The 27212-nt window shown below is 46.6% G+C and overlaps 2 protein-coding genes across 3 annotated transcripts; both read right to left on the bottom strand.

Annotated features, from left to right (window-relative positions):
* Positions 1-242: 242 nt before the first annotated feature.
* On the bottom strand, positions 243-2678 carry LOC132083860 (fatty acid-binding protein, liver-like). The gene is made up of 4 exons (XM_059488789.1): positions 2496-2678; positions 995-1167; positions 633-722; positions 243-351 (listed from the first exon to the last, which is right to left on the bottom strand). Exons 1-4 carry the CDS (start codon positions 2560-2562, stop codon positions 301-303), a joined length of 381 nt encoding a protein of 126 aa, XP_059344772.1. The 5' UTR covers positions 2563-2678; the 3' UTR covers positions 243-300.
* A 1058-nt stretch (positions 2679-3736) lies between these two features.
* MYOM3 (myomesin 3) lies at positions 3737-25543 on the bottom strand. Of its 2 annotated transcripts, none has more exons than XM_059488675.1 (36): positions 25437-25543; positions 25222-25296; positions 24456-24621; positions 23889-24046; positions 22634-22729; positions 21939-22027; positions 20494-20538; positions 20164-20304; positions 19518-19679; positions 19132-19273; positions 18853-19052; positions 18555-18608; positions 18285-18412; positions 17548-17731; positions 16000-16174; positions 14436-14557; positions 13712-13899; positions 13487-13613; positions 12921-13099; positions 12732-12846; positions 12319-12475; positions 11893-12002; positions 11389-11433; positions 11125-11261; positions 10050-10194; positions 9510-9569; positions 8776-8843; positions 8440-8550; positions 7731-7818; positions 7087-7125; positions 6828-6933; positions 5956-6119; positions 5376-5412; positions 5244-5266; positions 5101-5156; positions 3737-4244 (listed from the first exon to the last, which is right to left on the bottom strand). In XM_059488675.1, the coding sequence occupies exons 1-36, from the start codon at positions 25541-25543 to the stop codon at positions 3948-3950; spliced, it is 4296 nt and encodes a 1431-aa protein (XP_059344658.1). In that variant the 3' UTR covers positions 3737-3947. The 2 variants fall into 2 exon arrangements, with proteins under 2 accessions (XP_059344658.1, XP_059344659.1); XM_059488676.1 differs by having other exon boundaries at positions 24456-24615.
* Between the last annotated feature and the right edge of the window lie 1669 nt (positions 25544-27212).

The following is a 27212-nucleotide window of genomic DNA, read 5'->3' as shown; positions in this document are numbered from 1 at the left end:
GTGTTCAGTCTGTGTGTGAGAAATCAAGGAGCATTTCTGTAGCTTTTGGCTGCTCCCAAGGATTACTGTGCTGAGCTGGAGCTGTGTGATTTATCCAGGTCGGATTGTCTGGGAGGCAAATTTCTGTCACTGAGGACAGAGGGGAAAACACAGTCCTGTAACAAGGGACTGCTGTGAGAAAGGAGAGCAGAAATCATCACGATTTCCTGTGCTGTTTGTTCAGATAAAACAGAGCTCACACCTTGTGGAAAGTGCACTTTATTTCAGGTATGTAAAGGTGTCACACAGGAGGATCTGTCTTTAGGCTTTCTTGCCTCTTCTGACAAGTGTTACTCCACCATATGTTATAGTCTGTGGAGACAAATACACATTTTTATAGCTAAGTGTCAGAAGTGTCTGTAATTAATGCATAAATCCATCCTAGTCCACAAGAAAACACAGTCACAGCACCTGCCTGTAAATATGTGTACAACACTAAAATATATGTACAACATTTGCATGAAGGAAAAGTTGCAGTTTTTTGTGCTGCTTAGAGCAGTCTTTATCCACTCTGTAAACACTCTGAGCTAGCCAACATTTTTTCCTTCAGCATTTTTCTGCAAGTGCCTTTATTTTCACTTATTTGCACTTACCTCCACCATTTCATTTCCTTTTACTTCCTGCTCATGAGAGAATTTGTCTGATTTGCACACCAGCTTCCCATTGACCAAGTTCACAGTGCACTGTTGGGACATTTAAAAAACATTTTTAAAAATTAGATTTTGGCATTCAATTCCAGTAAGTAGAGGACTAATAGGAAATAAATTACACTCCTGTTTCATAATGACAGCTGTTAATTTGAACTGGAGAGCATTTGAATAGGAGTTTTAAGAACATTTCTGTTTGTTAAAGTGGTAGAAATATTTGCAAATTGAACTGGTACAAACAAATTCCGCTCACACACAAACTGAGGTTTAGGGATAAATAAAGATGTCCTGTTCTAGGAATGCTTTACCTTCAGCTTCCTGCCATCCATGGTGGTGATGTCAGCCTCCTTGCCCAGTGTAAATGAGTTGGTTACAGATTTGTTGGGTGTTTTGGATGTCACAACAAAATCATTGCCTTTTTGTTGTATTTCAACTACAGGCTTAATATCTTTGGCCATTTTGATGGTGTCATCTGGCAACCCTGCAAAAACAGGCAAAACAGGACTTTTGTTATGGAAATAGCAAAATAGCAAATTGTGCCTTCCAACAAAGGCACAGAAATCCAAACCAGTATTGGAAGGTGATGTCCAAGTTAAAAGACAAATCCTGGTTTGGATTCCTCTCTTCTCTATGGTTTTTTTGTTCCATTCCTTCCAGTCTGGTTAGGTTTTGGTGTGATATCTGGTGATGTGTCACATTATGCAGTTTCTTCTCCTAAGGGCTGCCCATGGGGTGATGATTCTCCATGAAAAGAACCACGTGTGCATTACTTTATTCTCCCGGGGAGTTGGGGGATTATCTGTCCAGTCAGAGCTGGAACACTGGGAGAAGCTCACACTCCCTTTTTGGGGTGTCCCTGGCATGATTTGGAGGTGTCATTGTCACCAGGAGAGGGGTTGGTTTTGTCACGCTGTCAGACCAGGCTTTCCAACTGGAACTGGATCTTACTCCACTGAATATCTCCTATTTACTGTTCACAACCCAACAGGAATGTTTTATTGGCAAAGGTAAGTGCACATTTATTGGTGTAGCCAACTGGACCTGGATCTTCCTCTCCTGAATATCTCCTATTTCCTCTTCAAAACCCCAACAGGAACCTTTTGGCAAAGGTAAGTGCACATTTATTGGTGTAGCACCTCCTAATCCTCTCAGATTAGATTTATAATCACCCAGAGATTACTGACATTATCACACTTGATAAGCACTGCCAGGTTTCTGACCACTTCTAGGTGTTAATTATTCCCAGATTACTGACAGCATTTGTGCTGCAGGAACAGCTTCTGTACAATAATTGGGAGGCTGAATAAATCATTGATGGCTTTTTCTAGTTATATATGTTAATAAATTACAGATAATCAACACAACAACTCTTCTTTGGGGGTTACCTGTAACATTTCTGCATCAATATATATTATATGTCATATATTATATGTTATATATTATATCTTATATGTTACATATAATATATAATATATAATATATAATATATAATATATAATATATAATATATAATATATAATATATTATATATTATATATTATATATTATATATTATATGATATGTTATATGTTATATGTTACATATTATATATTACATAGTAGATAGTTGATAATATATATTACATATAATTATTATATATATTATATATATTATCTATTATAACTTTCAGCTTCTTTTCCCATCCAAATTCAATCAAACAGACTGAACCAAGCAGGGCAGTTTGTCCCAGAAGGAAAAGGACAAATCCATGGGAACACAGCAGTCAGAGCTGTGCTGGCAGTGGCTGAGGAGGAGGAGGAGGCACTTACCCAGAGCCTTGAGGAAGGCCTCGAGGTTCTCCTGAGCGTAGATGTTCCAGGTGCCAGTGAATGCCATGGTGGGACACAGCAAGGGCTGCCCCTGCCCACGGGGATGCTCTTTATGGAAGCACAGGGGCCAGCCCAGATTGGCAGAGGGCTAATTATTAACTGGGAACAGCAATCATTAATCAGTTATTTGTTCTTAATGATCATAACCTCTCGTTCATGCTGCTCTTACCTTGAGGGCTGGGGTGCTGTGTTTGTTGTGGGGTACTGACCTCGTGTCCAGCCTTGTTGGAAAGTGTTGCAGTGCAGCTTCATTTGTTTGCTTTTTATTCACAACTTCAGTGTTTAACACATTCTCTGTGACTTGGGTAGAATTCTTCAGATAAAATTACAGTAGATCAAGGTGATTGGTGTTGTACAGCAGGAACTTCCTAATTATAACAATGTTCTCTGCTGTGAACCTTAATGAATGAATAAAATAGAATGAATAAAATCATTCTATTTCTTTTAAAATTGGGGGCCTCCCATTGAGGACAGGCAAAATCATGTTGGAGTGGGACATGAGTGATGACTTTATCCAGCAGATGTCAGTGATGTGCATCTAATGGAATTGAACTAAACTCAGCTTCTTTTTACTTTTTATTTTAATAGAAGATAAAAGATGAAACAGGGAACATTGCTGGGAGAGTGAATGCAGGAAGCAAATAGGATGTGTTATTTTTTCTTCTCACCAACTACACAAGGATTTCTTCACTCACTCCAGCCCTTGAGAAGTTCCTTGCTGTCTGTGCAGGCCTGACTGTTGATTTTGGAAGACTTTCATTAGATGTGCCTTGCAATTAGATTGCTTAATTCAAACAGAGCCTTATCCCAGGGGTGGGTGACCTCTCTGAGTTAACTTTTCATTCTATTTAAATAGAGACACAAGTCACAAGCTCAGCTTCTTCTTACCAACTCACCACCCTTTTTTAGTAGGTAATTTTAAAGAAGGCTTACACAGAAAGAGCCAGATTTGTGACTACATTTACCTGTGAGAATTCCTGATTTGCAGGGTCATTTTAATGTGTGGAGCATGTCCTGACTTCCCATGCACCCACAGGTGGAGCGATTTCATAATGGATATACTCAAAGCAGTGCTGAGATGGCACCAAGGGGTTGAGTTTAATGACACACGCACAGAGGCTACAAGAAAATCTGTCACATGTAGAGATTTAATACAAAACCCCTCCACTGAAAGCCCCACACAGATTTACCAGGGCAGAGTCTGTCTGGAGGGTGAACATGCAGTGCACACACGTGTGAGCACACACACACACACACACACACACACACACACACCCCAGAATTGTTCTATAACAACTGCCAAACCACTGAAATATTGCTACAATAAACACAGAGACACCAAAAGGCATCTGAAGGAGTTAAATTCCTTTCCATTTCAAGGAGACAATGAATTCATTTACGCTTTTTTGTGGCAATCCCAGCTGGGACTTCCTGCTCTGTTCCTATTGGGATCTCCCCGTGTTTATAGACACTGATGGTGACCTGCCCTGTTTCAGAGCCATATTTATTCTTGACATAGATGCTGTATTTTCCTGTGTCCTCATTGCAGACTCTCTCTATGGTGATTGTGACCATTGAGCCCTTCACATCCATCTTGTATCTGTCCTTAAACTCGATGACCTTCTCGTTTTTGAACCAGGTGATCTCTGGGTAGGGGTCTCCAGACACACAGCAGGTTAAGCACAGTGTCTGTGGTGAAACAGAGAACAGAAATGGATTGTGGAGCTGTAAATGTGCAGGGAATTCAGTTCATAGAGCAGAAATGGATTGTGGAGCTGTAAATGTGCAGGGAACTCAGTTCATAAAACAGAAATGGATTGTGGAGCTGTAAATGTGCAGGGAATTCAGTTCACAGAACAAAAATGGATTGTGGAGCTGTAAATGTGCAGGAAATTCAGTGCATAGAACAGAAATGGATTGTGGAGCTGTAAATGTGCAGGGAAATTCAGTGAATAGAATCAGCATCATTTAGGTTGGAGAAAAACTTTAAAATTGAGGCCAGCTCTTCAGCCACCACTGAACCTCATCCCCAAGTGCCACATCCACACATCATTTAAATTAAGAGCAATAAAAATCAGTTCTCACATTTTCATTGGTGACATTCCAACACTGATATCTGATATTCCTTTTCCTGATTTCCTCCAGTGCAATCAGGATTAACCTGCCTGAATGCACTGGGCCTGACTCATATTTGTCTCACTGGTTTTTATAGCTGCCTGTGCTGTGAGGTGGCACTGAAACAGGCACAGGGTGAGTTTGCAGTTATTTGCAGAGGGTTTGTGCTGCCTGAGTGAAGGGAAATGTGACTCAGAAATGAAAGCAGGGAGTTGGGCTGATGGGAGAATCAGGCCCAGCACCTAAAGGCCTTCAGAGTCCGATCCTGTGAGATGGGGGGACAACAGCAAGGGTCTGGCAGTGAGGGTGACCCAGGAGGGCAGCACTTGCCACCCCTGGCAGTGCACAGGAGGGTAAAAAAGGATCTTTCCTCCCCATCAGTGATCCCTCTGTGTCTGTGCAAGGAATTCATGGAGTTACTCAATATCACCTTGTCCTCCATGATGGTGGCAACATCTGGCAGACCTTGAACGACTCTGGCACGACCTGGGAATGAACAAATAGAACATTTTAGTTTTTCTAATCAGCAAGCCTGGCTGTGTTTCACTGAAGGGAAGAGATTCGTTTACTTACGCTTCTCTGCTATTGCTGCTTCCCTGAAAGGGAGAAAATGATTGTGGTTTTATTTATTAGCCATTATATGAACAATTTACAGTGTGAGACTCAAAATAGATTTAGCTGTGAAAATATTTAGGAGGAACTTACTTCAGCCTCTTGTGCTCAGCCAGGGCATCTTCAAAAGCTGCAGGAATGAAAGGTTTTAGGGAAGTTGCCTTTAGTTTTGTTCGACTCATTAGATTTAGCATTATGTTATTGTTACCAGTGCTGGGATTACATGATAAATGTAATTATCCCATAGATGGTATCTGCCCCTGCCTTAAGGAATCAAGCTCTGTTTGTGTACTGAAATAAGTGGGACTGAGTTCTCTCTTCCCAAAGAGAAGTTTAGAGGAGGAAAAAACCTCCAACAGTTTGGAAAAGCTTTTGTAATCCTGGAAGTTCTCTTTTCCAAAATGCCACCTGTGAGATTTGATGTCCAGGGGAGGAATTGGACACGTCCCAGGAGCAGCTGCCCTGTTCTCATCCTTTCCCCAGCAGTGCCAAGGCTCCCTAAAGGCTTCAATCCTTTCCCCTCTCCTCGTGCTGCTGTGGGCTCTTCCCTGTCCCCCTCAGCCCAATTCCACAGGGATTACCCATGGAAATCAGCTCCAGCTCCAGAAAGGAGAGCAATCCCTGCCCAGCTCTGAGGGCTCCTGGAAAGCAGCTCAGAGGTGACTCAGCTCACCTTGCCCTGACAGGTCTGCTGTCAGTCTGTGGGAGCTGCTGCCATCGAATATCTCCAGGGTGTATTTGCCCTTGTCAGCCTCCCCGGGCTCCAGGATGTGCAGCCAGAGCTGGTTCATGGTGCTCCCAGCTCTGCTCCTGTCCCGGCTCTCCAGCTGCTTCTCCCTGAGTGAGCAAGTGATGGCACTTCTGTCATTTCAGCAGAGCTGAGAAATCACATTTTCCAGTGGGAGTCAGAGAGAGGGAATCCATGGGGCTGCACTTGGAGGCAGTTTGCCAGAGCTTCATAAACTCTACAAAAGACCTCCTAGTTGTTATTTAAGGGATTAAATCCTGTTTAGATGTTGAATATTTGTAAGTATGTAGCCCTTGAGTGTTATTAAAAGTTCACCTCCTTATCTCCATGTGTAGGTGGTATCTATAAAACACCAGCTCTCTATTTAGGAAGACATTATGAGGCTAAATTATTCAGTGTTTGGGAAGAATTTTGTAATTTTGGGAATATTTTTTATTCAGAGTGGGGGAAGAGAGTGGTTTAGGAAAACATGAAGTAGTAAAAATGAAGTGTTTGAAAAAATTCTGTCTGTAACCAAGGAGGCTGTAACTGAGCAGTACCATAAGTGCAGCATCATTATTATTCTAGGAAAGATGATCACTTATAAATATTTCTGCAGTGCTACCATAAAAATAACATGACTTTCCACTCTGGAATTCCCAGACTTGTTCCAGGATGGGAGTGAATTGTGGATTTCAGCCGTTACTCAGACAAAACCAGAAAAAATGTATGGGCTCAGGCCCAAATGTTTAAATTTGGATAAACAGTTAGAAGGAACAGTGCTCCAGAAGCTTTGCAAATATTTTTTGGGGACTTACTTGTGGTACCAGGTGGTTTTCATGTAGTCTGTGTAGTACTTGACATCAGTGTAGATTTTGATGCCCTCCTCAGTGGGCTGGATTTTCAGAGGTGTGGCAGAAAGAGCTGGTGGTGTAAAATAAAGACTGGAATTGAGGAGGAATTCCCAGATTTCCCTGTTCAGGACAAAATCCCAGCCAGGGGAGCAGGGAGGGGATGGTGCTGGGCTGGTTCCACAGCCAGGGCCAGCTGTGCCCTCCCACCTCTCCCCTCACATACCACTGATCCTGCACAGCTCCTTCAGAAGCTCCTCAAAGGCTGAAAGACAAAGATTGAAGAGTCTATAAATACAAATCACAGCAAACCACCTCCAATCTGCCACTGAATTTCACTGTGGTTGGGATGGTTTATACCCACGGGTTATTTGCTGTCTTTTTCTGTGGCACAGCTCACTGGGAATGGAGGTTTTGCCTCTGATTCATTTGTTTTCAGATGCTGGGCATTTCTTACTAAATTTAGATGCTCCTATCTTCCTTCCCACTCAGCATGTGCCTCCCAGACAAGAGATTTATGTACCAGGTTCACATGATGGATTCCAGATGTCGGGGCAGCATTTAATCTTGGGCAGCAGAACCTCCTGATTGATTCTGGGTTGGAGTGACTGAAACATCCCTGAGCTTTTATCCGTGGGGCTTGGCAGAATTTATAATGCAGCCCTGGCTGGAGAAATGACTGCAGGTGGAAATGACATCAGCACGTAGAGCAGGAAACTCTTTAAATTCAACCAGTAATATTTTAGTGTGGCTTTTAACTCCTATAAAAGCACATAGGACATGTAGGTTTTGTAGGAAGTGAGGATATTTGCGTTTAAATCCCAAAAGGAGTGTGAATGTGTCTTATTGTGTGATCCAAAGTTCTCTCACCTCCTTTTGTGAGGTCCAGCTGGGTGGAGTCCTCTCCTCGGTTATCTGAAACCACTGCTTTGTACAGGCCCTCATCTGCTTTGGTTACCTACCAAATACGTGTGAGCATGTGTAATGTTGATTAAAATAACCCAGACAAGCCCCAAAACAAACAACAACCCTCCCAGAGAAATCTCCTGTATCACTGAAACAGGGCAGGATTTGGAAAAGGGGAAAAGCTGACATTCATTCCTTCCCAATCAGTTTGGTTGAAGTGAGCAGAAATGAGGGGGGAAAAAGGGGAAATTGTCCCAAAAGCTCCTGTGAAAGTTCAGAAGCTGTTGGGTTTGGGGTTCAGTAGCTCAGCTTTTGCCTCAGTGCCTGTGTGAAACCAGCTCTTTTCAGTCTCTCAGGATGTGTTAAACTTTGCACAGCCACCCACTGTTAAAAACATCTTAATTCTTATTAGGATCTTCAATCACAGCCTGGTTTGGGCTGGAAGGGACCTTAAAGATTGTTTAGTTCCAACCCCCTGCCATGAACTCCACTAGAATTCAGATTCAGAGCCTGACTGTAACATTAAAAGTTTCTCCTCTTTGGCTTTTCTCAGTGTCTCTGTCACTCAGTGGGCACTACCCAGAACCCACATGGAATATGAATAAGATCAGCCCTTTTTTTTTTTTTTTTTTTGCCATTTTCCTGTGGATCTCTGAGCTGTTTGATGTTTCACCTTTGGGATCTGCAGAGTTCCCATCCCAGTCTGTGGATCAAACCCTCCACCAGCTCGTGCCTTGTGATTGAAGAACCACTGGAAGCTGGTGTCCTTCCTCAGGTTTGTTGCCTGTTTGAAGCCAACATTTAGAAGTCAAAATCCGTTTGATTTCTTAATTCTTGGATGTCCTAATATGAATCATCACTTACATTACTCCAGAATCTGAGAATTTCCCTTCTTTGTTAAAGTTTCTGCCCAAAAGAAACCATTTCCTTAAAAATGCAGCAAAGCATTTGCGCTGCTCATATCCTCTGAAAATTGCACCTAAAATTGATGCTGAAGGAATTCTGTTACCTTGCAGGTGAGGAGCACTTCACAGGTCTCCAAAACTTTCCATGTCAGGTTCTCTATGAAATGTGGACCTGGAAAGAAATGAAACCTCTGTCATGGTGCCGAGTTTCCTGCGGGAATGCTTCCATCTAGTGCTGGATTCCCGCAGTGCACCTGGAATTCCCGAGGGAACAGAGAACAGGGAGGGGAAACTGAAATGAATTACTTCAGATCCTTTCATCCCATACTGGGCAGCTGAGAAGAGACTGGATTTATAACGTGCTGTCACAGTCACTAACAAGTGAATATTTTTATCCTCACTAGCAGGGTATCACATTTCAGTTGTAGTATTTTTGCAATGAACTTGTTTTATAAACTTCTTTATTCACCAACATAGGTGGGAGGTGAAAGTGGAATGCATGGATCTTTACAAACTTAGCTAGAAATCCTGGTTTTTACAAGTGGATCTTAATTACAGAATGTATATTCAGGTTGGACAGTCTTCAGGGTTTGAAAGTGTTCAGTGCCACAGCACTGATGCAGAGGATCTCCACTGATAAATCTGCCTAGCCTGGCTAAAACTAGTTCATTATTTGATTTTTAAGGGCAGGGCAAAGTATCTGAAAACAAGGAGTCTATCCTAGTGTCACCTCAGCTTGAATGCTGTGTTTGAAAAGATGATGGAGTGAAATAAATCCATTTGGCTTTTGCCATCCTGGCCTCATTCTGACAAGTCCTTGGCCTTTGGCTGACCTTACCCTGCTTTTTCTTCCATTGTCTCCGTTTTGCTTCAGCTTCTTCTGCCACTTTAGCAAAAGCTATGGAACAGCAAAGGACAAAGTCAACAACCCCCCATTATTGGATATTTCCTCTTCAGAGATATTTCCTCCTTGTCTTTATTACCTTTAGTGCAGTGAACCTGCTGCTAAATACATTGAATTTCCAGCCTGATCCTGCCCTGAGATAAATGACCGCACACTCCCCACTCTGCTGCCAAGGCACAGTTCAGCACTGCAAGCTAATATGTAAAATATTTGGAAGCAAGAACTAAGCATTCCACTTCAGCAGACTGCTTTTATCATCAAGCACCTGTTTATAAGACTAAAAGCTTTAATTTATGGTAAAGAGAGATTCAGAAAATTTTTTAAATGATTCCTGGACTTTAAATCTGGGCTAAAATTTGCTCTCCCCATTCCCAGTGTGCCATTAGAACTGTTGGAAATGCTTTGGGGCCTTAAGTGCCTCACAAAGTTTCCACTGAGCATGGCAGTCTATATTTGATTCTGAATTTCACTTACTTTCATCTATGAGAGCAAGGATGAATTGATTTTTGGCTTTCCCATCTTTAAGCTGGGCTGTGTACATCCCTTTGTCATCAGCACAGAAATCCTGGATTATCAGTTCCACGAGGCCTTTCTCTTTGACAAAGTTGATTTTGTGTGTCTGTGTCAAACAGAGGAAATAGGAGAAACTGAAGAGATTCCACAGTAGAAGTGCTCCTGGCACAGCAGATATTGCAGTTATTTTGTACCTGTATCCTTATAAACTCCCCTCATTTTACAGGATGAGGAAGACATCCTTCCCTCATGGGTATTACAGAGCTGAAACCAGAGTATCTGTGATTTCCAGTGGCATGGGAGTGCTGCACTTGGTTATAATGTGTGATGTGCAGTTCCATCCTTGGCCAGGGTGGGGAATATTTCCCCCTCTTGCTGAGGTGCAGGTACCACTGAGCTCCTGCCCCCAGGAGTGCCAGGTGCCTGAACACAAACATCATCGCTGCCTCACTGCCTGTTTGCTCTGAGCAAATATTGTCCTTGCAACGAGCCTGGTAAATGTGCAGATCCCTGTCAGCTCTCCAGTGGAGAGGAGACAGATTTTAGAAGAGATAAAGCCTTGGATAAACTTGTTACATGTTGATTTAACCCCCCCAACAGGGCACTGACAGCTCTGAACTGCTCTGGCCTGGACGTGTCCTTTGTTCTGGGGGTCCTGGTTGTTATCTGGGCATTGCTGCTCTGCACTGAGCTGACAGCCCATGATTTATATTTGTGCTTCATTCTCAACTGTTCTCCCCTCTGGTCCTCTCATTCCAAGTTTTTTTTACATGTTCTAATATTAATTTGATATGGGAGGACAAGGAGGAGGCCTGAGCATTTTTGTGGATGTTTGAGGAGGTTGGAGGGTGCTGTAACACACAGGGCTATTTCCAGTGCTTTGGACTGAGAAATAAATCTCTTCCATCTGCTCTTAGAATTCATGAGATTTGCCTGTATTCAGTTCAAAATCCCCATCAGAAGTTCGGAAAACTGGGAATGTGCCATGTTCAGCAGTGGGGAAGCGAGCCAAGATGAAATGCAGAACAAAACCTACTGGGGTGCTGGTGAGCTCCTTGTCATTGAAGATCAGGTGCAGCTCCGCGTTCGGGGACAGCTTCTCCACCTCCAGCCACAGCCTCACTTCCCCTTTCTCCAGGACATCGACGTTCCAGCCGGATATCAGCTTGATCACTGGCAGGCAGAGAGAAGCACCAGGGGAATCCCAGGCACAGCACAGGCTCTGGCCCAGCCAGGGCTCTGCTGGCTTCCCTTTTCCCAGGCTGGCCCCTGCTCGTGGCTTTTTGCTGCTTCAACTTACGTGGGTTCCTGATTTCGTGGCTGCGTTTCAATAACTTGTCCAGGTCTGCAATGCAGAGAGTTAAAAGTCAGCACTAGGCCAAAACAAATTAATTGTATCAACTTAATTTAATTTGTTGATGAACATTACATCAAAGAGAAGGTAAAACATTCAGTAATGGGGAGGACTAGAAAAGGTGATGAAGGGAATTGTCGGTTATATCTGAATAAAACATTGGTTGGATCAATTCAGGGAGCCTGCTAAAGAAGTTATAAATCATTGTGACAGTGTAGCCAAATGTGAAATCTGAACTGCAGTGGAAAAATGACTTTGCCGGAATCTTTCCTTAGGGGATTGTAAAAGAAACTGCCCTTGAGCCTTCAAGGAATGGGAAACATCTTTTTAGTGATACCATGAAGTGACATCAGTCACTCACTATTCTTCTGCAGGAAAATTTCCTCTCAACATCTAAGATTAGAAAATGAGGGCACATTAGGGTTTTTTTTCGCAATGATCAGTTTTTACCTTCTTTTGTTAATGTGCAGCTGGCAGAGATATCATCATCTACATCTGTGACCTCCACTGAATACACACCCAGGTCCTTCTCTGAGGGCTCTTTCAGTATCAGCTTTGATCTAGAAGTAAAAAGATTAATAGCAAAAATTATATATTTTCCTCAGAAATGATGTCTCCTGGGACAGAATTTGATACACCCAGAACAGGAAATGTAGAACTTATTGGAATTTATAAATGACTCTGAGGAGCCAATATATAAAGATATTGGGAACAGGATGGCAGCTGCTCCCAGATTGCACTGCCCAACCCATTTCATGGACTCCAGGGCTGGGAATCAGGGAAAGGACAGGGAAACATTTGGCTGCAGGTTTTTCTTGGTGTTTAATGTGTTCCTTACCCACCGGTTCATTTTCTCAGTGTGCATTAAATACTCACCTATTGCCTTTCTCTTCAATCTGGACTCGGTCGGGATCTGGAGGTCCCTCATAGTCCTTTGACCAGATAAATTCAGAGGAGTCATTCTTTTCAGGAGCTTCAAAGGCCATGTAAATGAAACCCTCTTCATCCACCCCAACTTCAATTTCATTTGTGCCTGGATGTGTGAAAAACCCACCAAACACTCCTTACCAAACCAGACCAGGGCTGAGCTTCTGCACATCTAAGTCAGAAAACAACCACAGAGCACAGTTAGAGCTAATTCATTTGGGCAGCTTGATTTGTTCATCTTTGTTTTACTGAGGGTGTTTCTTGCTGTGAAACAAGTAGCTGATGCATCACAAAGCACATTTTCACCCACATCATACATTTATTTACAGGCTGGCCCAGTCCCATGGCTTTTAGCTCCATACCAGGTTTGGTTTTAGCCACCACAGGGTCTGAGGGGAGTGAGGGGGGTCCAACTCCAGCCTTGTTCAGCGCTCGTACTCGGAAAATGTAGCACTTGCCCGTTTCCAGGTCTGACACCTGCAGGGAACAGAGCCAGGAATTAATGTCAGAGCAGGACAAGCAGCACCAGGACACTCAGGGCAGGTACAGACCTTCATGTGGGTGCTGGCTGTGGGCTGCTTGTTTATCTGTTTCCACTCTTCTGAGCCTTCTTCACACAGCTCTATGAAGTACCCTGTGACCGGCCCTGCCCCCAGGTACAGAGGAGCTTCCCAGTGCAGCTGCAGGGAGCAGTCCCTCACCTCAGTGCACCTGACATCGTGAGGAGGGCCTGGCACAGAGGGAGCAGGGAAACTGCAGTTGGGCTGGGGTCACAGAGCACAATTTGGGGTAGCACGTCTGTAGGGGATGGTTTCTATGGTAATTAGGGGTATGTTTATGAAATAGCATCACCAGCTGCTTTAATGCTATTTGCTGTGGTGTAAAGAAAAGGGGGTTTAGAGTTTAGATTCTGATTCTTCATTCTCTGGAAACAATACTTAAATACCCGGGTGCTCTGTCTGTGTAACGCATGAACAACATCAGAACACCCCTGGAAGTGTTTTGTGCTTTTCTGTCCTGGGAGCAGCCATTTCTGTGGCAGAAACCCCTTGGATGAGTGAGGAGATTACAAACTCAGCTGGTGCCATTTTCCTGGATGGTTTTCCATGAGGGATACCTGGCTCTGGCATGGTCCATTCCTCACATCTGAACAGGTCACTGGGCTCAGACACTGCCCCAACTCCAGCCCTGTTCATGGCACGGGCACGGAACTGGTACAGGTGCCCCTCCTGCAGGCTGCTGACCTGGGGGTGCAGAGGGCAGACCTGGTCACTTCTGCAGGAGCAGACAAAGCCCAGCTCAGCCCTGGTGCAGCTGTTCCCAGCTGTGCCCCAATGGATACCGTGCAAACGCGCCGAGGAATCGGCCGAGCGTTGACTTCGTGCCAGTCGGGCTCAGAGGGCTCGTGCTTGTCCAGGAAATATCCCAGGATCTTTGTTCCTCCCTTGTGCTTCGGGGCTTTCCAGCCAATGGTCATCTCAGCCTTGCCACAGTGCAGCAGCACAAAGTCACGAGGGGCCGAGGGACAGGCTGGGCGTGGGGGGACAGACAGAACAGCAGGGACAGACGGAACAGCAGGGACAGACGGAACAGCAGTGTCAGCACAACAACCACGTTCTCATCTGGAGTCACAGCAAAAGCCTTGGATGTGCCTATGGAGGTCCCTTGCCTGGTGTTTTAGGGTTTGTGTGGCAGAAAAGGTGGCAGCAGTGGGATGATAAAGTGGGAACGTGGAGGGTTAGGTCCTGGATGGTGTGATTGTAGGATTTTATAATTTCCCTGAGAAATTCCCAATGCTGGTTTCCAGACATCACATAACTGAGCAATTAAAATGGTCACTTATACCCAGAGCCAAATTAACACCACAAATGTAACACACTGCTAGGACAAAGTGCTAATTAATTAACTCTGTCCACGCTTGGCAAGTGTAATTGATGGCAGAAGCTGCAGGGTACAGGAAAATGAGTTCCCTTTTGTTTTGTTTCTCAGCCACTGTCACCACAGCAGGCAGTGGTGGCTGTGCCTGACAGATGGGCTTGGAGGGATTTCATTTGGTCACTACTCACCAATTGCTGGCCTGACAACGATGGGATCTGTTTCTGGTGAGCTCTCACTCAGTCCTGCATCACTGACAGATTTCACACAGAACACATATTCCTTTCCAGGCTGCAGCCCAGGAACAGTAAACCTGGGAGAGCAAATGAATATGTTTGTGTTTGCCTGTGCACAGGTAAACAATGCTGAAGCAGACATCAACACACTTTAATAAGGTTTGGTTCTTGCAAAATCATTATTTGTCATTACCAATTAATGTGTCACATGAAATGGCTGCAGATAACTCACAGTGGATATGGATGAGATGGAGATGAATCACCATGGGCAGGGAGATAAACAGGACTTTTTAATGGACTTTTTCTGCTTGACATGTGACCCCCACAGCTGGAGAGTGACTGTAAGTTCTGCATGTGATTGACACAGACTTACTCTAGTGGAAAACAGGCAAACCCATGGAATGTGTTTCTGCTGGTGGCCCAGGCTCAGTGGGGCTGTAGAGCCCAGCCCATGCAGAGCCCCAGGCTCAGTGGGGCTGTAGAGCCCAGCCCATGCATACCCCAGGCTCAGTGGGGCTGCAGAGCCCAGCCCATGCAGAGCCCCAGGCTCAGTGGGGCTGCAGAGCCCAGCCCATGCATACCCCAGGCTCAGTGGGGCTGTAGAGCCCATCCCTTGCAGAGCCCCAGGGCTCAGTGGGGCTGTAGAGCCCATCCCTTGCAGAGCCCCAGGGCTCAGTGGGGCTGTAGAGCCCAGCCCTTGCAGAGCCCCAGGCTCAGTGGGGCTGTAGAGCCCAGCCCATGCAGAGCCCCAGGGCTCAGTGGGGCTGTAGAGCCCAGCCATTGCAGAGCCCCAGGGCTCAGTGGGGCTGTAGAGCCCAGCCCATGCAGAGCCCCAGGGCTCAGTGGGGCTGTAGAGCCCAGCCCATGCATACCCCAGGCTCAGTGGGGCTGTAGAGCCCAGCCCTTGCAGAGCCCCAGGCTCAGTGGGGCTGCAGAGCCCAGCCCATGCAGAGCCCCAGGGCTCAGTGGGGCTGTAGAGCCCAGCCATTGCAGAGCCCCAGGGCTCAGTGGGGCTGTAGAGCCCAGCCCATGCAGAGCCCCAGGGCTCAGTGGGGCTGTAGAGCCCAGCCCATGCATACCCCAGGCTCAGTGGGGCTGTAGAGCCCAGCCCTTGCAGAGCCCCAGGCTCAGTGGGGCTGCAGAGCCCAGCCCATGCAGAGCCCCAGGGCTCAGTGGGGCTGCAGAGCCCAGCCCATGCAGAGCCCCAGGCTCAGTGGGGCTGTAGAGCCCAGCCCTTGGAGAGCCCCAGGCTCAGTGGGGCTGCAGAGCCCATCCTTTGCATGCCCCAGGGCTCAGTGGGGCTGCAGAGCCCAGCCCATGCAGAGCACACAGCCTTGGCTCAGGCCTGCAGCAATCCTGAATCCCCCCCCACCCCGAGGCCCTGCTGTTGCTGTGCCTGCCAGCCTGTGCGTGGGGACTGAAGGAAGGTCTTTTTTTATCTGAAACACGACTCCAGGCAGAAGCAGAGGAATCCAGGCCGGGCCCCTGGACTCCCTCAGCAGAGCAGAGCTGCACTCACTCAGTCCCTGTCACTGGTTTGTTGTTGACTGTTTGCCACTGCTCCGTGCCCGTCTCCCGGCAGTAGATGTAATACCCAAGGGGCTCTGGGCCGTCCTTGGGCTTGTCCCACTGCACAACAACAGATGTCCTGGTGTCTCTGAAGGCCAGAACCTGAGATGGTGGAGATGGAGGAGCTAAAAAAGGAAAGAAACAAAAAACACAGACAAAAGTAGTCAGGGTTAAAATCTGTAATTTAAAAAGCCCAAAGTATTATAAATGAGTTAGGCTGTTTGATTTATTCACCTTTTCCAGAGCACCGTTTTCAAATTGTTGCCCGGGGAAGCTGTGGCTGCCCCATCCCTGGAAGTGGCCAAGGCCAGGTTGGGTGGGGATGGAGCAGCCTGGGATGGTGGAAGGTCCCTGCCTATGGATGAGCTTTGGGGTCCCTTCCAACCCAAACCATTCTGGGATTCAGTGGAATTAGAGCAAAATGCCATGGACAGGGGTCTGCTCTACAGGATCTGTGCTTGGGTTTGCGAGATGACTTCTTCCTCTCCCACTGATTTCTGCAGTCTCCCCACACAAACTCCTCTGAAGCAGAGGAAAAACAAAGCTAATCTTGATTGTCCTTGGCTCCACCCTGAACTGGGACCTGCTCCCCTCTGCATTTCCATCTCTGAGTGAACCCTGGAGCAGCTTCAGTGTGGGACAATACACAAATAAAGAGTCAGTGCTCATCCCTCTGCAGAACAGAAACACCAACATGAGCCTGTGGCCTCTTTGTGTGAGCTCAGTCCAGGGAGAAAACACCCCAAAGCCAAAGCAGCCATGCAGAGGCTCTGTCCTGGCTGAGCCCCCAGCCCGGGCTGCTGCAGCCTCCTGTCATTCCTTGCACACTGTCACCTCCCTCACACCACGCTGCAAGCATCCTTGGATTCAACACAGCCTTCAACTGTTCCTATTTCATTAAATTTAATTCCCTGCTCACTGCTTGCTCAGATCAACACTGCCCTGGCCAACTGCAAACCAATTAAAGGAGGATTTAGGGCTTGAAGAGATTTCCTTATATCAAAGTACTGCTGTGTAACCATAGACCACGAAGTTTAGAGGGGAGTGTGGGCAGGGCAGGGGATCCCCCTCATTGCTGGCAGCCCATGCCCTGTGCCGGGTTGGTGCAGGAGTTAAAACCATGAGGTTTAGAGGGGATGCCCTCATTGCTGGCAGCCCATCCCCTCTGCACAGGGTTAGTGCAGGACGCAGCAGAGCAGAGTTCAAACCATGAAGTTTAGAGGGGTTGCCCTCATTGCTGGCAGGGTTGGTGCAGGAGTTAAAATGATGAGGTTTAGAGGGGATGCCCTCATTGCTGGCAGTCCATCCCCCTGCAGGGCTGGTGCAGGAGTTAAAGCCATGAAGTTTAGAGGGAATTCCCCCATTCCCGGCAGTCCATCCCCTTGCAGGGCTGGTGCAGGAGTTAAAGCCATGAGGTTTAGAGAGAATCCCCCCCATTCCTGTCAGCCCACCCCCCTGCAGGGCTGCTGCAGGCCCGGCAGAGCAGCGTTCCCGTTACCGGGCTGTGTCCCGGCCAGCACGGGCGCGCTGGGCACCGAGGGCTCGCTGATGCCGAACTTGTTGACAGAACGCACGCGGAACCGGAAGGATTTTCCCTTCTCCAGCCCGAAGAGTGCAAATCTTGGGGAATTCGCTGGCGTCTCCAGGTTCACCATCTGCCAGGAGCTGCTGCCCACGAGACACTGCAAGGGAAAAGGAGATGATTTACAGCTCCTAAAGTGAGCACGAACCCCTCCTGACCAATAACAAAGCTGGGCTTTGGAGGAAAGGAATTTTAAAAAGCTCCAAACAAAACACAAACTAAACCCATAAATTATGTATTTCTTGTGGATGTACCCACAGTTTCACCCTTGGCAGCGGAGGGTGCCTTTGCTACAGGAGGTGAGAAATAAGAATGCATGAAAGGAGATGGGCAGAAGATGCTAATTAACCAACAGAGTGATTAGTGGGGAACAGGACAGTGAGGTATTCTCAGTTCTTCCTGTTACAATGCTGCCACTGTTCTGTGGTGTTAAAATTCCTTGTCCATGGCTTGTCAATCATTAGTCCTTGAGCTGTGTCAGAGTCAGGGCCATGGCTCAGGGCACATGTGGGGTGGAGAGGCTGAACCAGCTGGGTTTGAGGCTGGATCTCCCCAGTTCCTAACTGGGAATGGCCTCACCTGTATCATGTCCCAGCTGAGAAAGAAACTGTTCTTCTCTGCAGCTCCCATTCTGTGTGATATTATTTTCTTACCTTTTCCACATAGTAATTCAGTGGCTCTCTGCCTCGTGGATCTGGTTCATCCCAGGCCAAAGCCACATAATCCTCTCTGACCTCACTTGCATGAACATTGGTGGGTGGCAAGGGAATTTTAATGTGTCCTATGGGAAGGCAGAAAAGGCTTTAGTGATAATGTGGCAGGAAAATTAAAGTTCTTTTACAGTGGATTCTGTTCTCCCACTATAAATGAAGATTCTTCAATATAAAGAAGGAGACAAACACTTTGGGGAGATTTGAACTCACCCTCCAGGTCATCCTTGGATATTTCTATGGTCCTGCCCTGGTCATATGGGATCACTGCAATGACAAACAGGGCAGAGTTACCCACCCACAGGAGGTGCCAGAACCCAGGGCTGGCTCGTTGGTTCTGTGCACAATTACAGACATTTTATGTCACAAACTATGGCACTTTGAGCTTTCTCTGTTCAGAATGATCCCAAGATGGGCTCAGCAGAGACATTTGTGGGAATGGGGAGGATCTGGACAATCTGCACTCAGTTACTCCTGCAGCCCCCCGTGGTTCTGAGGGTTTGGTACCAACCTGTCACTCTCTTATCCCTGCTGGCGTCCTGGGTGGTGACAGGGTCACTGGCCCTTGAGGGGTGGCTGGTGCCAGCCTTGTTGACAGCCTTGACACGGAACTGGTACGTCTGTCCCTCTGCCAGGCCCAGCACTGGGCACCTGCAGCCCTTGACAGGCTGGGCACTGCACCGCACCCACTGCTCCGAGCCAGCCTCACACCTGCAGGGACACACAGGCTTCCTTTGTTCCATTTCCACCATAAATGGGGGTTGCTAGCTCCGAGTGGTGCCTTACAGACCTTTCAATGAGGTACCCCAGGATGGGGCTTCCTCCATCATCACTGGGGGCTACCCAGGAGAGGAGCAGGCAGTCTTTGTTCACATCGTGGCACCTCACATTGAGGGGGGATCCTGGGGCTCCAGCTGTCAGTGCTGCAGCATCTGCAAAACACCACGTGATGGGGAGAGCTTCTGTTCTTTTCCAGAATTTTCATTGAGGAGATTAATTTTAAATGTCTAAAGGCCTATCCCAGTAACACAGTTTTCTAATACTGAAATCATCAGCGAAAATAAGATTTGGTCATTGTGCTAATTGTATCCACACACAAAATTAGAAGCTGTTTCCTTGTGTGTGAGGGGGAGAATTCTTTATGCCAAGGCCCCAGGAAAGGAGATCTGCAGGTACCTCTGACAAACACATAGGTGGTCTGCTCCTTGTATCCGTGCAGCGAGGGGACGCGGATGGTGTAGAAGTCCTCGTCCTCCTTGTGAGCACACAACACTGTCAGAGAGGCCTCACAGCCCTGGCACCTCAGCTCCTGGCCCTCTGAGTCCTGCAGCAGCTCCCCTGTGCAGCAGAGAAGGGGAAGGAAATTCACCTGGATTGCCTGGTTAGGAGTGGCAATATTTATTCCCAAATGCCTCGAAAAGCACAGAATGGCAGCAGGGGTCTCTAAGACATTCCTGGTGTTATTTTTTTGCCTCCAGATTGCAGCTGTGGACTCTGATCCACAGAAAGACCCAAGCAGAACACACAGAGAATCCAGAAGTTTTTCTCCCTGGAGAACCACTGGAGGCTTTTCAAACTAAGGCTCTTCAAATATTCTTATGAACAGGAATGTCATTACCCCCAAAACATTTCAATGGTATCATCCTTTACACACAAACATTAAATAGTAACATCTGTAGCTTGAGCAGAGCTGAGAACAGCTCAGGAATCCTGGATTTTAATAATTTTCTCATTTTGTCTGTGAACATTCAATCCCAGCTGTGAATTCCAGCGGGACATTCCCAGAGGTAAATGCACACAAACTCAGCTGTTGCCTACAAACCATCTCTGAACCAGGTGATGCCTCCTTGGTGCTCCAGTAAATCAGAGGAGAAGTGACAGGAGAGGGTGAAAGGCTCCTTTTCTCTTGCAAATAAGGGTTTCAGTGGAAAAGCAAAATCTGCCTCTCTGGCCAGAAGGGATCCTGTGGAATGAAAGTCAGCATGATAAATAGACTTCAGAGCCTTCCTCCTGGAGTATTTTTATTGTCATATATTTAGAGTGAGCCTTGCACTTGTGCAGTCAGGCTGACAGGAAAAGCTCTCAGGGAAAAAATAATCCAAGTGCATCAGGCTATAAAAATAATTAATAGTAACATTCATTATTTACTCACTTTTGTATATTTCTGAATCAAATCCTGACTCCTTTCCATAATATTCTATAAGAGAAGAGGAAAACACATTTAGCAAATCTCATGGAGTGTTTATCATCTTAATAACACCCAGTGATGCTCAGCAAACTGTTTTTCCCTCAAGCCAGCCTTGGTTTGAACCTTTAAAGTGTCACCATGGGCTAAAAGTTCAGTTCATTTGACCCCTGATGCCCTTCACAAGCCTCTGGGGATGTGTCTGCAGAGAAATTGTTCCATGAATGTTCCAGGAGATGAAATCCTCAGAGGTGAGGAGAGCAGTCCCAGCCAGGCCTTTCTGTGCCAGCCACAGCCCCTGTTCCATCCTCATCCTGCTCTGATCCTAAAGGTCCCACAGGGAATGAGAGGAGCAGGATATTATTGGCATGGGATTTTTCCTCACGCTGCTGCTTGGTGGCCAAGGGCAGCTCCTGTTGTGGCCACACTGTGAGAACCTCCTGGTAACTTGTCCTGCATTAGGGCAGGGGCAGTTTAGGGATCTGGGAAGGATGCAATGAAGGTTTTCTGGGCTGGTGTCCCTTTAGAACTGGTAAATGCCTGCTGCATATTCCCAGTTATGCTGAATTTTGGCACTGTTTAATTAAAGGCCTTGAAAGATGTGATAATACACTGCTTTTACAGTCCTGGAGTCACAGTCTCCTTGTGACATCTGCATCCCAGAGAGAGTTCAGATCAAAATATGGCATGTGAAAATAAGTGTGATAACAACACACCCCATGGCAGAGGGCTCTGTCAGTCCCACTATAGGGTGTAATTGTCTACAATTGCCTGTAAGTCTGTTCTGTCCATTTGTTTTATTGCAAAATTTTAATTTAGATATAAATAGATGAAATATGAACAGCTAAACTGTGATTCTGTGAGACTGCTCTGCATATTTCCTAAAGCTGGAGATTATTTCCCTTTTTAAGTGCTGGTGGCTTATTTGCTTTCTTCCCCATGTCTGGCTTTGGCTGTGCACAGTTTGTATCTGTGGAGTCTGTGCCAGTTATTTTAAGAACACAAATCCCAGATGAAAATCTTGCATTTGCCCTTGGTAGTTACTGATTTTAGGGAAGAATGTGACATTCTCTGCAATAATGCCCTGAGAGGTGCCACTGAGAGCCACAGCTCTTGGGGAGCCATTCCTTGCTTATCTTTAGCAGACTCTCTGTGAGCCTGTTGAGTTCCACTGTGGGGCTGTTTCATAGAAGAAATAAGCTCCTAAATTTAGTACAATTTTATCCCAGTGAAAGGACAGCTGTGTCCACATGGAATCTGAAAGGAAAACCTTTGGCTGGGCCCAGAAGTGACCAAGGAAGAGAAGCTGTTCTGTCCTTTCCAGAGTGCCTGTGTGTGCCTATCCAATAATGAATGTTTGGAAGACCCTGCAGTACTGGGAAGTTGAAACCCAAAGGAATATTTGTACTTACTCCTGACAAGCACTGTAGCAAAGGAATAAGCTTCACCATACGGATTCTTCACCTCCACACTGTACTCAGCAGAATCTTCCATGGAGCATCTGAAAAAAAATTAAATTTCCCCTCCTTCATATTTCACAGGACAAATTCAAAGGGGTTCCCCTTTAATCCCAGAGGTGTTTGCTTTTCATCCAAGATCTGCTTTTCCTCTCAATTACAAGCATTTCTGGTACTTCATCATCAAGAGTTTTCCCAGAAGGAAAACATTTTAAGTACTGAAGAAGCAAAAGGCATGTGGAACACTTGATTGAACTGAAGATTTGCATTTGTCTATCACTGATAATTCACAGATCAGAACTAATGTTGTTCTGATTACACTGATCCATCCCAAATCACATTTTTGTCTGTTCATGAAGTGCTTAATGTGCATTCCTTACCCTGAAGGAAAAAATGTTGGTGATACATGAAAAGAGGAGCAGAATAAATTAAGCAATTTAATTTTGTTTGCTTTTGTGTAGAGTTTTTAAACCTTGTGAACCACTGTGGAGATTGGCAAAGATTTAGCTCACACACAACAGCCTTAAAGGCAGGCAAGGTCAGATTCCAGGAGAATTACTGGGTTTGTTTATCATCCACAGACTGGGAATTTAGGGCAAGCAGGTCTCACTCAGCTGAAGGAGCAGCTCAGCCAAGGGCACAGCCCTTACCTGCTGATCTGCAGGGTCAGCGTCCCAAATTGATTTTTGATCTTGTATTTTCCTGCTGGGGCTCGGCGGAGATCGATGGGGATTCCGTTTTTATACCTGGTGGAAAAGAAGGAAATGTGCTGTTAGGGAAGGACCCACATCAAACAGCACAGGAAAGAGAAGCAGACACAATTCCCTCTTTCACAGATCTCCCTCTTCAATCCAAACCAGTCTGGCAATGAAACCCAGAGCCCTCCATGGTCCTGTGTGGCTGCTCAGCCTTGCCTTTACATCCCCTGCCCTGCAGCTCCTGTGAGTGAGTTCACAGATGTCTCTTCCTTGTGCTCCCAGGGATGTGTGGGAGGTTCAGACTCTCTTTGCTCTCTGAATAATTCAGGGAGGTCGTTCTGGAAGGACACAGGACATGCAGAGCTCCCACAGTGGCAGAGCTGCTGCCCACCAGTCATTAGTAATGCAAATGTTTGCACACTTAAACCTTCCAGAGGAGGAATGGCCAATCACTTCAAACTGATCAAAATACACTGTGCAAATTGGGCTTTTGAGGTGATCTTTCATTTATTTTGGTACTTATGGAATGTGCTGCACTCAGGCCCAGTCCATAACACTCTCCCCCTGAGGTTGGTTAATATACAAAGGGAGTAAGTGACAGTTGTGTTGTATTTTACAAGCTGTAGAAGCAGCAGCACTTTATGCTGAAACTCTCATGGTGTACAAGGCAGCCAGGCCTTGTTGGGGCATGTTTGTGGTGATTTAGTGCTGAAAGGACATTCTGCTTTTTGAGACTTAAATCCAAGTCTACCTGTGGGAAAAGCAAACAGGGAGACCTCCATGAACATCAGCCCTGTCCCAGAATGAGCCTTGTAGGAGTGTTCAGGAAACAGGGAAACCTCCATGAGCACCATCCCTGTCCCAGAAGGATCCCTCAGGAATCTCCAGGGAAACCTCCATGAACATCAGAAGGATTCCACAGAAATGTCCAGGGAAACCTCCATGAACACCAGCCCTGTCCCAGAAGGATCCCAAAGGAATCTCCAGGGAATCCTCTATGAGCAGCAGCCCTGTTCCAGAAGGATCCCTCAGGAATGTCCAGGGAATCCTCCATGAGCACCATCCCTGTCCCAGAAGGATCCCATGGCACTGTCACTGCTCCAGGCCCCCATGTCCCTGCTGGTCCCACACCCCTGAGTGTTTTCTGTGCCCCCTGCAGCTGTCCCTCCCTCCTGGGCAGGGCAGGGCTGTGCTGGCAGTGCCATACCAGGTGGCCTGTGGCAGGGGGCTCCCCAGGACGGTGCATGCCAGGGTGACATCCATGTTCTCCCAGACGCCGTGTGCCCGCAGCGGGATCCAGAGCAGGGGCGCCCGCGCCGCGCACAGCTCCAGCAGCTCCTTCTGCAGGGACGCCTTGTGCAGGGCCTGGGCAGGAGACACTGCTCAGGGCAGGGCAGGCCAGGGGGCAGCTCTCACACAAACCCTCTGGCACCAGGGACCTCTGGTAACATGTCAGGGCCTTTGGTTGGAGGGGTTTTGGGGTTGTCCTATCACCTGCTGTGGTGCAGGATCACAGCTTTAGCCCTGTTGGCATCTGGTGCCAGATTTTGGGGTTGTCCTAACTCCTACTTTGGTGTAGGATCACAGCTTTAGCCCTGTTGGCATCTGGTGCCAGATTTTGGGGTTCTCCTAACACCTGCTGTGGTGCAGGATCACAGCTTTAGCTCTGCTGGCATCTGGTGCCAGATTTTGGGGTTGTCCTATCACCTGCTTTAGTAGGATCACAGTTTTAGCCCTGCTGGCCCCTGGTGCCAGCACAGGGTTCTGCTCTGACCTTCCTGCGCAGGCCCTTCCTGTCAGCCCTCACTCGGAGCTGCCTGCAGATCCTGATGAGCTCCTCTTCCATCTTCTCCGTGTCATTCCCAAAACGAGTTCTCTTCTGCCCCCTCTGTTCCAGCTCCAGGAGCTCAGCTTCCCTTCTCAGATTGTACTCCCTGGAACTGCATGATGATAAAAGCCGACAGAAGTCAAGATAAAACTTTTCCTCTCTTTTTTAGGGGTGTTTTTTGTTGATAGCACACTTTTTGTTAGATCAGAAGTGGTAAGGACAGAAACACCAGCTGATGGAGTGTGGTAGGAATGTCAGGGAATTATCCCCACAGGAACCAGCACTCCCAGAAGAGATCAGACTGCCATGGGGACTGTTTGGCCACTTCTGGTCCTGGGGAGGAAGCTGGGAAAAGGATCAAAGGGAGGAGAGATGTGGCTGATATTTTCTGGGAAAGAGAGAGAGTCCCATCTGTTACTGTTCATTAATCTGTCAGTATTTTCCATTTATTCCTATAAAATCTGGTTTCTCTCACACCCCTGCATGTAAGCAGGGCAATGTTCCTCATTATCACATGGCAGTATCATTTAATTTCCTGCATTTTAGTTGAGTCCTGGTGTTTTTAAAGGAAGAGCCTCTGGGTTGAACCTGCTCTTTTGCTTCCAGCAGAATAAGTTGGGAGCTGTGACCCTGCTGCAGAGCTGTGACCCTGTTGCAGAGCTGTGGTGTTGCCCACAATGTTATATTGGAATTACAATAACTCCTGACTTACTTGGCTGTCTCAGAGGTCAAGGCAAGGGCAGCTGCTATCGACAAGTCTGAAAGGCTGAAGGTCTCCTCTTCCTCACTTCCAGGGGCAGGTTCATGGAAAAGAACCCAGATAATGTTCCATCATTTCACAAACTCAGCATTCTACAAATCCATGAATGTGTAGAAAGGCCTGTCTGCACCTGATGGACTCAGCCTGTCCCTGACTCTGGGGCTTACCTGGTTTTAAACCTTTTTTTCCTGGTTGTGGAGGTAATTTCCAAGCTCTGTTTCCTCTCCTCCTTCTGCTCCTCCTCTCTGTCGTGGAAGAAGGCTCTGGTTCCCATGGTGAGATGTCAAAGCCAAATTGTCTTGCTGGAATAGATTGAAACATTCAAATCAGACTTTAACAGAATCTTTTAAAGTCCTTGTTCTGCTTTGGTGTTCAGGGCCTGGGAGTGAAGGTTGATATAAAAGTATTTTCTGATATCCATGCTATGAGAGGGATGCTTCTGTGGAAAGTGGGATCAGGGGCAGGAATGGAGTCACTCAAGGCAGCTTTTGTTCCTGTTTCTCCAGGATCTCATCAGGAACCCTGGAATGGTTTGGGTTGGAAGTTAAAGCCCATCTGATGGGCAGGGACAGCTCTCACCAAACCAGGGTGCTCCAGCAGGTCCAGCTGCTGAAGCAGAGCTCTGTCGCATGCATGCCATGTACAAATGTGTAATTCCCCATGTACAAATGTGTAATTCCCCATGCCCACTCAGAGCAGTCCCAGCTCAGCTCTCCAAGAGAAAAATGCTTTATCCAGTCCTGTACATCCTGAGGGAACATGTGTTTCTGCTGAGCTCTTAGGGAAAGGATGAAAAATCATGGAGAAAACAAATGCCAGCCTACAAGAAATGGCTCAGGAGCAGCAGGATTTTCCCAAGGAGTGACAAGGAATGGCTCAGGAACAGCAGGATTTCCCCAGAAGTGACCAGGAAAGCTTCCCAGAGCAATCCCAGTGCACAGGTGGAACAAGGAATGGCTCAGGAACAGCAGGATTTCCCCAGGAGTGACAAGGAATGGCTCAGGAGCAGCAGGATTTCCCCAGAAGTGACCAGGAAAGCTTCCCTGAGCAATCCCAGTGCACAGGTGGGACAAGGAATGGCTCAGGAACAGCAGGATTTCCCCAGGAGTGACCAGGAAAGCTTCCCAGAGCGATCCCAGTGCACAGGTGGGACACAGGAGCAAACCCTGGCACTCGTGGCTCCCATCCTGTTCCCAGCCTCTGCTCTGGGGACCCACAGCTCTCTGCTTTTAGCCTCTCATTAATGGCTGGGCATTAAAGGCAATTTTGGATCCCTCCTCGTGTCCCTGTCCTGCAGTTAAATCCCAGCCACCCAGCAGGATCCTGGCCCTGGCACGTTCACAGGCTCTCAAAGCTCGGGTTACTTTGGAAAAGCAGCTTTGCAAATGTAATTGTTGCTGAATAGAATTTGTTCAAGCATAGCTGCAAATCTTTCCCTAGCTCGTGTTCCATGACTGAAATTTTCCCTTGGCACATCTTCCACCTGGATTTGAGCTTTGCTGCTTTTGAATCTGAACCTGATAAAAATACAGAGCTTCAGCTTCTCCCAGTATAATTTTCTTGTACAATTTTTTAACTTGGACAGTTTTCTGTTGATGTAAAGAAATTTCTTATAAACAGTCCATGGAAAAGCAGGGTTGTTGTGGTACATGCAAAATATCCCAACATGCAAATGAAAATACAGAATTATCTTGATAATGTTTGCTTTGTGGGCACTAACTTTGGAAAAAACAACAAATGCTGACAAGTAAAAGGAGAAGAAAATGAAGCAGGCTTTTATGGAAAAAAATCATTGTAATTTCATAGTTTCTGCTGTCTTCAGAAGTGCTTCAGCTGCAAATGAGTCCTGTCATCCTGGGCATCAGAGCCTTGTTTCCATGCTCATGAATAATTACTGATACAGACTCATTTTTACTAAGTAATGGGTTTTATTTTTCCCTGAA

The sequence above is a fragment of the Ammospiza nelsoni genome, chromosome 25 (assembly GCF_027579445.1).
Source record: "Ammospiza nelsoni isolate bAmmNel1 chromosome 25, bAmmNel1.pri, whole genome shotgun sequence".
Taxonomy (NCBI): domain Eukaryota; kingdom Metazoa; phylum Chordata; class Aves; order Passeriformes; family Passerellidae; genus Ammospiza; species Ammospiza nelsoni.
Note: the sequence above shows the minus strand (reverse complement) of the source record. Positions and strands in the feature narration are given on the sequence as shown.